Below are 15,405 nucleotides of genomic sequence, written 5' to 3'. Positions count from 1 at the left end.
TTCTTTAAAGTCTTAGAAACTGTCTCATAAAAAGTTGACATTTGTATCTCATATAGGTACAACGATAAATACATGTACATTTTTAGAGAAATCAAACATTTAATCCAGCCTTATATACCAATGCTTTTTAGCATGATATGAATTAGGAGTAATCTGTGAAGTCTTCCAATGATAGCACAAGCCTTTTACATTATTCGTGATAAAACAATTGAAGTAAATAAAAGAAATAAAATACTGTAAAAGGAAACAAAAACATGGAATTTTCTCGGAAAGCCTTGATACCTATAGCCTTTTATTCTAAAATATATTTGTTGATCAATTTGCAGTTAGAAAATACAAAACTAGTGCTTTCATTCACATTTTCTGAAAATATATTTGAGATTTTACTTTGCATATACATGTACATGTATAATATGATTATCTATAATAATGAACTTTGAAGAAATACCATGGGTAAAAACGCATTACTTTATGATTTCGGAGACATTTTTGGGAGCATTTTCAATTACTTAAATACTGATTTTCAGAACCTGAGAATCAGAGTACCTTAATCAGATTAATGATCAAACCTGGTCAGTCAAATTCAAATTTTAGTTACCTCATGTTCTAGTATTACAGGAAGGATTTTTTCTCGTATTTATTGTATTTAAAAATGAAATTTTCATACATTCGAGAAGACAGTGTCATTAAGCGATGGTATCAATTGAATCAAATTTGACTGTCTTATTTTAGCAACAAGGTCAGGTCAAGGTCATTATCCTTTTCCTGGACATTAAGGGAAAACATTGATGATAATCATGTGATATCCATTTCTTTTTTAGATTATTAAATGCTTTTTCTTTTAATATAGAAAGATGGAATAATATAAGATCTATCAGATAACACCATCAAATTGATAAATGATAATATAAATAAGATAAATAGGGTCACCCCAATTTGTGAGGAGGAAAGAAATATACATGTCTGACCGTTTAATTCTCTAATATTTCGAAGTAAAAAACATTTTAGCAAATATAATTTGAATATTTTAATTAGTCAGAAACCAGACAATTATTCCCCCTTCCTTAACATGTAGTTCTTGCTTCTTAGATATGGCAAGAAAATGTGACGGGATAGACAGAAGAAAAGGCAAGAATATGCATGAATATACTGGTGTAACTATTTTTCTAATCTCATTTAAGTGGCTTACCAGTTGGATGTACCATAGACCTAAGTGTATGGATGTAAATGTTTCTGTAATTTTGCACAATTCTATGTCAAAGATGGGATACCGTAGTACTATACCAGTATACACCGGTAAATGTGCATCTGCAAAGTATAAATCGAAAGTAGGAAAAGTGGGCGCCAAACCAAAAGATGGCTTCCGAACCTTTGAGTGCAGAATATGCCAAATCGGGGAAAGCAGGTTGTAAAGGATGCGGAAAATCCATCAACAAGGGTGAACTTCGTGTAGGATTTGTGGGCAAAGCGAACTTCGGTGCTACTGCGTGGTACCACTACGACTGCATCTGGAAAGACGTGGAAAACCTTAAATCTGTCGACGCCACAAAGACTGCGAAGCTTCTGGTCCAAAATTATGATGAATTAAAGGACGACGACAAGAAGAGGCTGAATGATGATTTGCCAAAATTCTGCAAAGAGGCCGCCGAGAAAGCGAGCAAGGCGGAACCAAAAGTCAAGACTGATATGGCAGCAGAATATGCCCCGTCTGCGAAATCGAATTGTAAAGGATGTTCGAAAGCAATTGAGAAAGGCGCGCTTCGTGTTGGGTTCCCAGGAAAAGCCAATTTTGGAGCTACGGCGTGGTACCATTACGACTGCATATGGAATGAAACGTCATATTTGGCACCGATAGATACTTCTAAAAGTTTGGAAAAAGTCGTGGATGGATTCAAAAATCTGAAAAAGGAAGATCAAACAAAACTGCAAAAAGATCTGAAGAAAAACTGCGAAACGGCAGTGAAGAAAGAATCTGAGCCTAAACCCCCATCTCTGAAAATGGCTGCAGAGTATGCAAAATCCGACAAATCAGAATGCAAAGGATGTTCCAGCAAAATCAACAAAAATACCCTGAGGGTGGGTTTTACTGGGAAGGCAAATTTTGGCGCCGTGGCATGGTATCACTTAAATTGTCTGAAGAAATGTCAGAAGGAGTACTTAGAAGGCATCAAAGCAGGCGAGCCAATAAAAGGTGTCGTGGATGGTTTCGACAAACTGAATAAAGATGACCAAAAGAACGTAGAGAGCGAAGTAAAGGCATTATTGCCAGGAGCACCAAAACGAAAGTCAGAGGGTAAGATTCTGTGTCATTAATGCTTTAATAGTGTCTTTGATATTAACGAATGAAACTGTAATTCCATGCATTGAACTCTGATATTTGTAAGTATTTTTTATTTTTAGGGGATTCAAAAAACCGGTTAAACTTTTCTATTGAATTCGGGATTATTTTCTCATTTTTTTATTGTTCAAATGTACTAGTATATGTGTGAATATTTATGTCATTACTATTATTTTTAGGTGGTGAAAAATCCGTTCCTGCAAAAAAGGGCAAAAAATAGAGGAGTGTTGACTTTTTATCAAAGATATCTCCTCTTTATATCATTGTAAAACTCTGTTCACATGCGTGCAATAACGAAGACTGTTTTTGAAATAAAATAAACAAGTAGAACTTGAGTTCAAATATTTTAAATGCAAGTTCATAGTGCAGGAAGAACAATCCAAATTTATGCCTCCTTGTTATGAGTGATGTTCTCGCTGACATACTACTTAATTCTCAAATGACAAAGACCTGATTATATCATGAAAAGTGATACAACAGGTTACGACGACTCTCAATGCACATTTCTTGTACAGATACTAGTATTCTTAAAAGTCACAGGGAACATAATTTTAGGCGCCAGCAACTTTATTTGTTTATTGAAAGACAACTTTGTTGAAAGCATTTTTTGGCTAAAAGGTTAATTGCCCTACGCCGGAATTTTCGGTTTAGCAAAACTTTGGTCCAAAGATGACATACCGAGATTACAGTAAATACGACTCTCTATCTTTAGGTATTCAATGTATAACGACCATATTTTGTACCTAATAAATGAATGGTCCGAAATGATTAATCAAGGTAACATTTTGAAGGTGTTATGAAATAAACATACCCCACCAAAGGAATTTACAAAATTTTATTTACCGTCCAATTAATTGCATCTTAAATTTTACATTGACGTCTATGGGCAGCGCATGTTTCACTAAGATATTGTAAAAAGTAATGTGAATTTCATACAAATCTCTTGGTGAAAATATACATAGATTCCCTTTTTATTAAAATATGAAATAAAATGAATCATTTACCACAGATGTTTTGACAAAATTAAAATTTTCTTCTTTTCATCAAGGGCAGATAACTCTTCAGAAACTTTTCAGGTGCAAAATGATCAGCTTCTTATTTTTTATCAGTCATGTGAATTTGGCTCATTTCACTTTCATCGTTATCTAGCAATGTATTTTTAACTAGTTTAAACGATTCAAAATTGTTCAAAATCCCTTCTTTATACATTGAATACCTTAAGTTTCCACGTCCGTCACTCTAAAGAATTCTATATATATATATATATATATATATATATATATATATATATATATATATATATATATATATATATATATATGAATTGGTTCAATTTGTAAATACAATGTATTTAAACATATTTTCATTTTTTCCTCTGAATCAAATATAATTGTGTTTGTTGGATACAATTTATAGACGATCGACTTGTTTACTAGCATAGCTAACTGCTTTTATCTGAATATGAAATATGATATATACAGCACATGGAGGATTGCCGCAATTGAAAAGGATGTTAATAGGAAGCCCTATAATAAAGTTAGAAAGAATATATTGTGTAGTATTTTATCCATTATTTTTTGTAAATAGCACAATAAAATAGATACAAAGTCTCTAAAACCCGTAAAAGTCCATAAAAATTACATTAAATTTCATTTAACTCTGAACAGCGAATTTGTCGTAAATGTAAATTGTTGCCGATTCCTCTTGTAATCATAGTCCATGTCGACCATCTGTTTTACTGCAATTAAGGAAAATGTCAGAATGTTAATTTTTTTTGATGTTTTACGTAGTCATGAATTTCATGAGAAATAAGATACATCCGCATAAAACAAGACACGTGGGCCTTAACAGTCACCCGAAGATTATTCCGCTACTTTCTGTAGACATTTTATCTGATTTACTTCTAAAAAAAAAAGTTCATTGTTAGACTTCATTATATCATAAAATATAATAGATATGATCATCTCTGAGTGGATAAAAATCAATTAAAAGAATTTAATTTTGTCCGTTGCCTTAAATGCTGGCAAATTTAATAACTTGACAGTAGTAAGTAGTTAAGAGTGGCCCTGGTGATCTAAAAATCCCAATAAATCAGTACTGTATTGTAATACCTTCTAAACGAGAGAGAGAGAGAGAGTTGTCTATCAGGACTCAGCCATATGATTACTGCTAAGAACAAAAAAAACAAACAAACAAACAAACAAAAAAAAAAAAAAAAAAAAAAAAAAAAAAAAAAAGATTTATCCATTTTATTTGCAAGGATAGGCTTATACAACTATACAGGTACATCTAGATGCAAAAGTCATCAAGTAACATTTTTTAGAGAGTCACTAATTGAATAATTTAATAAGGGTAACGAATGCAATGAAAGACCATAATTAATCTTGAATGATAAATACCTTTAAGTTCGTACTGAAAACGATCTCGCACGTGTTTTGCACGTTTGTTGTTATAAAACAAAATATCAAACGCTGCCTATAAAAAAGAAAATCGAAAACGAAGTTTAGAAGCAACGAGATCTTTCTAAACACCAAAGGTAAGAATATCGTTTGTTTTTTTTTTAATTTCATTTTTTTAGAATAATGCACAAAAATCTGTCTACCAAATTAAGAATATTTTTAACTGCATAATCTAAATCAAAGGACTTAAAACATACTGCAAAATCAGATTTCACCGATTTTTAACTCTTACATGTTGACACTTTCTTCATACTGTATGTTTTCTGATGAAATTACCTCTGAGCTAAATTTTCAGCATCGAGTTTGTATAGCATATTCAAAAATAAATATTCTGTACCATGTATTATATAACTTCCCCTTTAGGTCAGCAGACTCTCTCAGTTGACCTATTTCTTCTCCCAACTGTACTTTTTTCACATTTTCTCTGAGAGGGCCGAACCCAGTTAAATAAAATTTGATGTATAGCGTTAATGATTAAAAAAAAGAAATAAAATAATGCAAACTTTTTTTTTACAATATATATATTTTTTCAAATATATTATTGTTCTCCTTATGAATTCTGATATGTCAAGAGAAATGAGAATGAATGTGGTCTTTATGCAACAGCAAACGCCTTAGAGATATGTTTTGGTGGACTTCCTGAAAACACAAGACCGATGCAAACGTGAACAATTTATAGAATTTACCGTTTTGTTCGTACAGAATGCCTGAGCAGGGTTTCTTAATTAAAAGTGTCGTCAGTGGTTTCATCCACGCTTTCAAAATTCGACACTTACTGAAAAACAAATTTATAAAGAAATCGAAAAATCAAATGTATGGATTGTAAGAGTTGATAGATGATACTAAAATATAATTCCTATCATTTGTATAATTTTTTTTCTTCAGGTAAATGAAAACAGTACGCATTCATTTCAGTATTGTTTTTATATTATTTTTATATACATGGTAATTGGATGCATTTTTTTCCTCCACGGAATTGCATGGTAAAATTTATCATCCGTGCATACATGTGTATAGGAATTATATTTTAATATCATCTATCAACTCTTACAATCCATACATTTGATTTTTCTATTTCTTTATTTGTTTACAATGTCTAATGATGCTGATCACGTCTTCTAAATCAAAAGTGAAGGAAATACCAGCTAAAACTATACTTTGTTTTTTTTCTTTGAATAACATAAGGATTTTCCTCCTCACAATGACAAGGTTTTGTGATTTCGGAACTCGATTTTAAACATTTGATATCTGTTTAAATGTGTGATTATGCTGATTTTTTGTCTAAGAACACAGATCCTTCAGTTATTGGAACTCTTAAATTATACATGAAATAAGTAAATATAGCTAAAAACTATGTTGAGTGTATGTCATTAAAATGGCGTGACTGTATCTTTCAATCAGAAATAAAAATTGGTACTTTGACAAAACCATTCATTTTTAAATGAAGTAGTTTGGAAAGACAATACACATTTATAATGGATAATGGTTTTTGCACTATTCATCAAATAAAACATAAAAATTCGCAGGAATATTAAAATTTGTTAAAACCATAATGGTTTGCACAATTCCTGAAAATTGTCTTCAAATACAATTTATTTTATTTCGTTGTTGATATATTTGTTTTCATCCGATATCTTTTCCATTTATAAATCAGCTAGCACGATGCTTCGACTCGCTCTACTGGCATCTCTTCTCGTCCTCGTCACACCCAGGTACCCGCTAACTTGTGAGAGAGACCACGACTGTCCGAAATATACAGTCCTAGAAAGATACAATGCAAGTATTTCTTCGTACAGTCCTATGTTGGTAACACCTCTTTGAGGCTTAGCATTTTTTCTGGCTTTTGTTTTTGTTTCTTTCTCGGTTCTATTTATTTCAAGTAATTGGGATTTGCAAATTTAGCCTTAAAATGTTCTTTGCACTTTCAATATGATCGCAAAATTACATAGAAATATGAACACTTGTGGAAAATAAAATAATCTAATGATCTTTATTTCATCAACCATCGACTGATTATTAATTTTGCATATTACTTTGTTTTATATTTTACATAAACAATTTGAAAGACGCACACTATGAAAATTTTAAGCAAGTTAATTAAGATTTTAAAAAATCATATTAAAAGCAATTAAGCTAGTAAACAACTTTAATGCTTACACTTCAAGGAACAATTAACCAGAAAATATTTTGTTTCCGTAACTAGGGATACGAGTTAAGAAGATACGAACCGTCGCTGTGGGTCGGGACACGGAATGTAATGTCTTATTCCTGGAGAGACTCGTCTTTCTCTAAGTTGTTTTCCTACATTTCCGGGAACAATGAAAGAGGTACTTGTAATACATGATAAAAGTATTTCTATTTCAGTAAATCACATAAAAATCCGGAACATTTCATTGTTTAAACCAGTAACATGAACAACTTTCTGCAGGGCTGAAGATTCCTATGACTGCCCCTGTGCTAAGTATGTATACTCCTGAGAGAGGAATGTTTAATAACCAATGGACCATGTCGGAAATGCTGTTTATGGTCCCCCATAACATGAGGCGGTACGCCCCCCAACCAAACGACCCCACAGTGTACCTCAAGATGCTCCCCGAAATGGACGTCTACGTCAAGTAAGCATGACATAACTTGTATCATAAATCGCACGCTTCGATGTTGAACAAATTAAAACACAGTTAGGAAGTAAAGAGGACAAAAAATATAGTGGATCCATTGTTTATATGAAATATGACACACAAACTGTCATTAATTGGAAATCTGACAATTAAAATAACAAGACTTCTTCAGAATTATTTATCAGTCTCTGCAGAAGCTTACGAATCATCTTCTCAAAGTGACATATCGATGTCAAAGGTCATTCGAAGGTCGAAAAGCATCGTGCAAATTTTATAAGTTAACTTCTGTATGCTTGTTACATGAACAGAAAAAAATGATGAGGATCCTTTAATTCTGCATAATACACCAAGAATACTAATCTTTAGAACCATAACATCAATTTCCACAGTGAAAGAAAGAGGGTGCCATAGGAATTCAAGGTGTCAAAATTAATTAGTGATAAAAATTTTCTTATGGAAGAAGGAATTTTTAAATATAAATTTCTTTTTAGATCTTATGGTGGATACTCGAATTACAGGACAAAGCTTGCGAAATTCAGAGAACTGAAGAATGAAATAGATAACAGATATCTATATAATAACAATGCTTTCCTCTCTGCTGGGTACAATGGTCCATCAGACCCCTACAACATGAGGCACAACGAAATATGGCTGGTCGCCAGGCGCTAATTCTGTCATGTGTAATTTGATTGTTACATCAAACCGATACAAAACTGTGCACCAAGCAGTGAAACATGCCAAGGAACTGTAGTTGAATATAGATCATTGCAATGATGTTTTTTTTTATTTCAGAAGAAAAAAAATGCAATAAAGATATATCCAATTAAATGTCTTTTATTTATATTCCACTGTACATTTACTTTTTGCTTGGTAATCGATTAAGGCAAGAATATATATATATTGCTAGAAACTAGAGTGCTCCAAGGAAAGTATGTTTTGCCCTCTACAGCATCATTAATAAGATATAAATAAAGCTAAGGATAGACTGTCAGCTATTATTATAGTTCATGCATTATATCAGAGACATAAATAAATATTATATATATTTCTCTTATATACCATGCACAAAGTTCATGCATTATATCAGAGACATAAATAAATATTATATATATTTCTCTTATATACTATGCACAATAGAAATCATAATTTCTCTGCTAGAATGTGCTCCCTGGGACCGTCAACTGAAATGGGTTCTTTTGCTCAAACAACGATTTTCTTTTTCATTTTGGATCCTCAAATTAATAAAAAAAAATATATAGAAGCACCTAGGTATTGTTTAGGAGTCTATTTTGAAGTAAAACCAAGACAAAAAATATAAAGGGTTTTGGTAAAATCTTTGATCCGCCAGTCAAAACGAACAAAGGGACAATACTCGTCTAAAACGGACGCAGTCGGAAACACTCGGAAATATTGGGTACCTTGCGTAAGAAAATGACCGAGTAACTTCCGAATGATTAGATGTTACCAAGGAAGCATTTCCCATATGACAACAAAAGAGTTATAGAGCGCGAAAGTTGCGGATCGTGAAAAAGGAGCAGAGACTGAAAATGCAAAACACACAGCGAAGAAAGCAACCAGACAGGTTTGTTGATACAAACATGTTTGATTTGGGTTTCCACTTCATTAATATATTTTTATTTATAAAATTTAGACATGATATTACACCCTTTATATCCACCATTCATTGTTTATCATGATATATCATACGTAAAATAAAACAAGAAAGATGCATCAAAAGATAGCCCTAACAAGAAGGGGTCAAATCTTTTATTTCATAAATCAAGTGTCTTGATTTTCACAAATTCTAGGCCTACCCCTTTTGATATGAAAAGTTTCAATAAAATGACATTTTCCATGGAGGAAGTTCTGCAAATTTTATATAGGCCCACTATGTTAAAAAAAACTACAGGATGGCCTGGTGGGACAGAAAGGGTTCGAAACACCGACAAGGAAATTAACATTAGGTTAGTCAACATGTAGATTTACTAACTATGACTTGGCTAAATGTATAGATAGTCATGTATTTGAAACCTATGAACACAATCTGATTAATTGAATTTCGGAGCGTAACAAAGATCTGATTTTAATCAGATTGCCTATGAACATAGACGACTTTCACATTCCTAAGAGTTATCTTTCTTTGTCTCCGTAACGCTCATTTTTCTCACTAGGCCTATTTTCTCTGTAACTTACCCGAACAGCCTAAATATTTTAAACCTTTAAACGCTTTCGGACAATTTTGTATCAATGATGTATTGCCATGGTATGGGGCATCAACAAAAACACAATGAACACATACATACAGATTTAATCTGCAAGACGCCGCTCCCTAAAATAATACGTAATGTAAAACGAAAACAGTGGGTTAGGCCGACTGACCCCACATTGACCCGCAAAGGGAAATAACTTTTGTACTATTAAACAACAATATAGACTTAAATATCATGTGCAGTCTCCATTTTCACTAAGTATCGACTTTGATTACCCTACTTGCATTTTAAAGAAAAAACCAACATTCTGAAAATTAGACTGTTACAAAAAATTTCTAAATTTTTATTTTTATTCCTTTTTATCTTTATACACGTGAACATTTCTTTAGATTCCGGATTTTTACACCATATCTGCTTCGAGCGTTACAAAAAGAAATGACCCGGATATAGTTACCATGACTTCACACGAGTTATAGGCCGCGGAGGCTTTGGATGCAGGGAAAGACAGAGAGAAGAAAAAATAGATATGTATTAAAAAACAAACAAACAAAACAGGTTTGGACATTTTAATGCGTTTTACGACAATGTCATATTTTATGTTTATGATTTTTTACGCAAAATAACACATGAAAAACATCATACTGGAGTATGAGGCCTATGTATTGTTTACATACCGAAAACTGGTTTTTATCTATTTTAAAATGTGTGATTCCATTCTTGACAACAATCATTCATTTTTAGCTGCAAGTCTGTGTATTATCGAATTTCCTGTGGAAGATAAGGGGCATGGCCATGGAGACAAGTGTGCATTGTTGATGCACTCAAGTCACAGTCTGAATAGGTAGTGTTAGTGGTACCAGTCGCTAATGTCCCTGGTTTTGTGTATGCTATATACAAACCCAGTGGATTAAAAACTGTTTTGAGCCACTCACTCATAAAACTTCAGAATGTGACTTGTACTTAATCTTGGTTGTGATAGAAACCAAGAAACAAGACTGAGTCCACTTGCCATGAGCACACGTATTGAGGAAGGTAAGTTTATTTCATTCCCACATTTTTGTGTGATTGCATTCTTGACAATCATTCCTTTCTTGCTGCAAGTCTGTGTATTATCGAATTTCCAATGAAAGATAAGGGGCATGACCATGGAGACAAGTGTGCATTGTTGATACACTCAAGTCACAGTCTGTATAAGTAGTGTTAGTGGTACCAGTTGCTAATGTCCCTGGTTTTGTGTATGCTATAGACAAACCCAGTGGATTAAAAAACTGTTTTGAGCCATTCACTCATAAAACTTCAGAATGTGACTTGTACTTAATCTTGGTTGTGATAGAAACCAAGAAACAAGACTGAGTCCACTTGCCATGAGTACACGTATTGAGGAAGGTAAGTTTATTTCATTCCCACATTTTTGTGTGATTGCATTCTTGACAATCATTCCTTTTTAGCTGCAAGTCTGTGTATTATCGAATTTCCAATGGAAAATAAGGGTCATGGCCATGGAGACAAGTGTGCATTGTTGATGCACTCAAGTCACAGTCTGAATAGGTAGTGTTAGTGGTACCAGTTGCTAATATCCCTGGTTTTGTGTATGCTATAGACAAACCCAGTGGATTAAAACACTGTATTGAGCCACTCACTCATAAAACATCAGAATGTGACTTGTACTTAATCTTGGTTGTGATAGAAACCAAGAAACAAGACTGAGTCCACTTGCCATGATCACACATATTGAGGAAGGTACGTTTATTTCATTCCCACATTTTTGTGTGATTGCATTCTTGACAATCATTCCTTTTTAGCTGCAAGTCTGTGTATTATCGAATTTCCAATGGAAAATAAGAGTCATGGCCAAAGAGACAAGTGTGCATTGTTGATGCACTTAAGTTACAGTCTGAATAGGTAGTGTTAGTGGTACCAGTTGCTAATGTCCCTGGTTTTGTGCATGCTATAGACAAACCCAGTGGATTAAAAAACTGTTTTGAGCCACTCACTCATAAAACTTCAGAATGTGACTTGTACTTAATCTTGGTTGTGATAGAAACCAAGAAACAAGACTGAGTCCACTTGCCATGAGTACACGTATTGAGGAAGGTAAGTTTATTTCATTCCCACATTTTTGTGTGATTGCATTCTTGACAATCATTCCTTTTTAGCTGCAAGTCTGTGTATTATCGAATTTCCAGTGGAAGATAAGAGGCATGACCATGGAGACAAGTGTGCATTGTTGATGCACTCAAGTCACAGTCTGAATAGGTAGTGTTAGTGGTACCAGTTGATAATGTCCCTGGTTTTGTGTATGCTATAGACAAACCCAGTGGATTAAAAAACTGTTTTGAGCCACTCACTCATAAAACTTCAGAATGTGACTTGTACTTAATCTTGGTTGTGATTGAAACCAAGAAACAAGACTAAGTCCACTTGCCATGAGCACACATATTGAAGAAGGTAAGTTTATTTCATTCCCACATTTTTGTGTGATTGCATTCTTGACAATCATTCCTTTTTAGCTGCAAGTCTGTGTATTATCGAATTTCCAGTGGAAAATAAGAGGCATGGCCAAAGAGACAAGTGTGCATTGTTGATGCACTCAAGTCACAGTCTGAATAGGTAGTGTTAGTGGTACCAGTTGCTAATGTCTCCCTGGTTTTGTGTATGCTATAGACAAACCCAGTGGATTAAAAAACTGTATTGAGCCACTCACTCATAAAACTTCAGAATGTGACTTGTACTTAATCTTGGTTGTGATAGAAACCAAGAAACAAGACTGAGTCCACTTGCCATGAGTACACGTATTGAGGAAGGTAAGTTTATTTCATTCCCACATTTTTGTGTGATTGCATTCTTGACAATCATTCCTTTTTAGCTGCAAGTCTGTGTATTATCGAATTTCCAATGGAAAATAAGGGTCATGGCCATGGAGACAAGTGTGCATTGTTGATGCACTCAAGTCACAGTCTGAATAGGTAGTGTTAGTGGTACCAGTTGCTAATATCCCTGGTTTTGTGTATGCTATAGACAAACCCAGTGGATTAAAACACTGTATTGAGCCACTCACTCATAAAACATCAGAATGTGACTTGTACTTAATCTTGGTTGTGATAGAAACCAAGAAACAAGACTGAGTCCACTTGCCATGAGCACACATATTGAGGAAGGTACGTTTATTTCATTCCCACATTTTTGTGATTCCATTCTTGACAATCATTCCTTTTTAGCTGCAAGTCTGTGTATTATCGAATTTCCAATGGAAAATAAGAGTCATGGCCAAAGAGACAAGTGTGCATTGTTGATGCACTTAAGTTACAGTCTGAATAGGTAGTGTTAGTGGTACCAGTTGCTAATGTCCCTGGTTTTGTGCATGCTATAGACAAACCCAGTGGATTAAAAAACTGTTTTGAGCCACTCACTCATAAAACTTCAGAATGTGACTTGTACTTAATCTTGGTTGTGATAGAAACCAAGAAACAAGACTGAGTCCACTTGCCATGAGTACACGTATTGAGGAAGGTAAGTTTATTTCATTCCCACATTTTTGTGTGATTGCATTATTGACAATCATTCCTTTTTAGCTGCAAGTCTGTGTATTATCGAATTTCCAGTGGAAGATAAGAGGCATGGCCATGGAGACAAGTATGCATTGTTGATGCACTCAAGTCACAGTCTGAATAGGTAGTGTTAGTGGTACCAGTTGCTAATGTCCCTGGTTTTGTGTATGCTATAGACAAACCCAGTGGATTAAAAAACTGTATTGAGCCACTCACTCATAAAACTTCAGAATGTGACTTGTACTTAATCTTGGTTGTGATTGAAACCAAGAAACAAGACTAAGTCCACTTGCCATGAGCACACATATTGAAGAAGGTAAGTTTATTTCATTCCCACATTTTTGTGTGATTGCATTCTTGACAATCATTCCTTTTTAGCTGCAAGTCTGTGTATTATCGAATTTCCAGTGGAAAATAAGAGGCATGGCCAAAGAGACAAGTGTGCATTGTTGATGCACTCAAGTCACAGTCTGAATAGGTAGTGTTATTGGTACCAGTTGCTAATGTCTCCCTGGTTTTGTGTATGCTATAGACAAACCCAGTGGATTAAAAAACTGTATTGAGCCACTCACTCATAAAACTTCAGAATGTGACTTGTACTTAATCTTGGTTGTGATAGAAACCAAGAAACAAGACTGAGTCCACTTGCCATGAGTACACGTATTGAGGAAGGTAAGTTTATTTCATTCCCACATTTTTGTGTGATTCCATTCTTGACAATCATTCCTTTATAGTTGCAAGCCTGTATTATTGAATTTCCAATGGAAGATAAGGGGCATGGCCATGGAGACAAGTGTGCATTGTTGATGCACTCAAGTCACAGTCTGAATAGGTAGTGTTAGTGGTACCAGTTGCTAATGTCCCTGGTTTTGTGTATGCTATAGACAAACCCAGTGGACTAAAAAACTGTTTAGAGCCACTCACTCATAAAACTTCAGAATGTGACTTGTACTTAATCTTGGTTGTGATAGAAACCAAGAAACAAGACTGATAAAAGTCAACTTGCCATGAGCACACGTATTGAAGAAGGTAAGTTTATTTCATTCCCACATTTTTGTGTGATTCCATTCTTGACAACAATCATTCCTTTTTAGCTGCAAGTCTGTGTATTATCGAATTTCCAATGGAAGATAAGGGGCATGGCCATGGAGACAAGTGTGCATTGTTGATGCACTCAAGTCACAGTCTGAATAGGTAGTGTTAGTGGTACCAGTTGCTAATGTCCCTGGTTTTGTGTATGCTATAGACAAACCCAGTGGATTAAAACACTGTATTGAGCCACTCACTCATAAAACTTCAGAATGTGACTTGTACTTAATCTTGGTTGTGATAGAAACCAAGAAACAAGACTGAGTCCACTTGCCATGAGTACACGTATTGAGGAAGGTAAGTTTATTTCATTCCCACATTTTTGTGTGATTGCATTCTTGACAATCATTCCTTTTTAGCTGCAAGTCTGTGTATTATCGAATTTCCAGTGGAAGATAAGAGTCATGACCATGGAGACAAGTGTGCATTGTTGATGCACTCAAGTCACAGTCTGAATAAGTAGTGTTAGTGGTACCAGTTGCTAATGTCCCTGGTTTTGTGTATGCTATAGACAAACCCAGTGGATTAAAAAACTGTTTTGAGCCACTCACTCATAAAACTTCAGAATGTGACTTGTACTTAATCTTGGTTGTGATAGAAACCAAGAAACAAGACTGAGTCCACTTGCCATGAGTACGCATATTGAGGAAGGTAAGTTTATTTCATTCCCACATTTTTGTGTGATTCCATTCTTGACAATCATTCCTTTATAGTTGCAAGCCTGTATTATTGAATTTCCAATGGAAGATAAGGGGCATGGCCATGGAGACAAGTGTGCATTGTTGATGCACTCAAGTCACAGTCTGAATAGGTAGTGTTAGTGGTACCAGTTGCTAATGTCCCTGGTTTTGTGTATGCTATAGACAAACCCAGTGGATTAAAACACTGTATTGAGCCACTCACTCATAAAACTTCAGAATGTGACTTGTACTTAATCTTGGTTGTGATAGAAACCAAGAAACAAGACTGAGTCCACTTGCCATGAGTACACGTATTGAGGAAGGTAAGTTTATTTCATTCCCACATTTTTGTGATTTCATTCTTGACAATCATACCTTTTTAGCTGCAAGTCTGTGTATTATCGAATTTCCAGTGAAAGATAAGAGGCATGACCATGGAGACAAGTGTGCATTGTTGATACAC

General features: G+C 34.4%; 2 protein-coding genes across 2 annotated transcripts; both read left to right on the top strand.

Moving 5' to 3' along the window:
* The first annotated feature begins 1,318 nt into the window (after window positions 1–1,318).
* On the top strand, window positions 1,319–2,668 carry LOC133176965 (uncharacterized). The gene is made up of 2 exons (XM_061312035.1): window positions 1,319–2,293; window positions 2,518–2,668. Exons 1-2 carry the CDS (start codon window positions 1,357–1,359, stop codon window positions 2,556–2,558), a joined length of 978 nt encoding a protein of 325 aa, XP_061168019.1. The 5' UTR covers window positions 1,319–1,356; the 3' UTR covers window positions 2,559–2,668.
* Window positions 2,669–7,001: 4,333 nt separating this feature from the next.
* On the top strand, window positions 7,002–8,243 carry LOC133176970 (heme-binding protein 2-like). The gene is made up of 3 exons (XM_061312041.1): window positions 7,002–7,124; window positions 7,226–7,412; window positions 7,907–8,243. Exons 1-3 carry the CDS (start codon window positions 7,055–7,057, stop codon window positions 8,082–8,084), a joined length of 435 nt encoding a protein of 144 aa, XP_061168025.1. The 5' UTR covers window positions 7,002–7,054; the 3' UTR covers window positions 8,085–8,243.
* Window positions 8,244–15,405: the final 7,162 nt, after the last annotated feature.

Source organism: Saccostrea echinata, unplaced genomic scaffold (genome assembly GCF_033153115.1).
Source record: "Saccostrea echinata isolate AGI-Se365-2 ecotype Australia unplaced genomic scaffold, CSIRO_AGI_Sech_v1 ptg000086l, whole genome shotgun sequence".
In the NCBI taxonomy this organism is placed as follows: Eukaryota; Metazoa; Mollusca; class Bivalvia; order Ostreida; family Ostreidae; genus Saccostrea; species Saccostrea echinata.
Note: the sequence above shows the minus strand (reverse complement) of the source record. Positions and strands in the feature narration are given on the sequence as shown.

Coding starts and splice junctions, on each gene's coding strand:
- LOC133176970 (XM_061312041.1), top strand. CDS start 7,055: ATGTCTTATTCCTGGAGAGACTCGTCTTTCTCTAAGTTGTTTTCCTAC. Junction 7,125..7,225: donor TTCCGGGAACAATGAAAGAG/GTACTTGTAATA, acceptor AACTTTCTGCAG/GGCTGAAGATTCCTATGACT. Junction 7,413..7,906: donor GAAATGGACGTCTACGTCAA/GTAAGCATGACA, acceptor ATTTCTTTTTAG/ATCTTATGGTGGATACTCGA.
- LOC133176965 (XM_061312035.1), top strand. CDS start 1,357: ATGGCTTCCGAACCTTTGAGTGCAGAATATGCCAAATCGGGGAAAGCA. Junction 2,294..2,517: donor ACCAAAACGAAAGTCAGAGG/GTAAGATTCTGT, acceptor TATTATTTTTAG/GTGGTGAAAAATCCGTTCCT.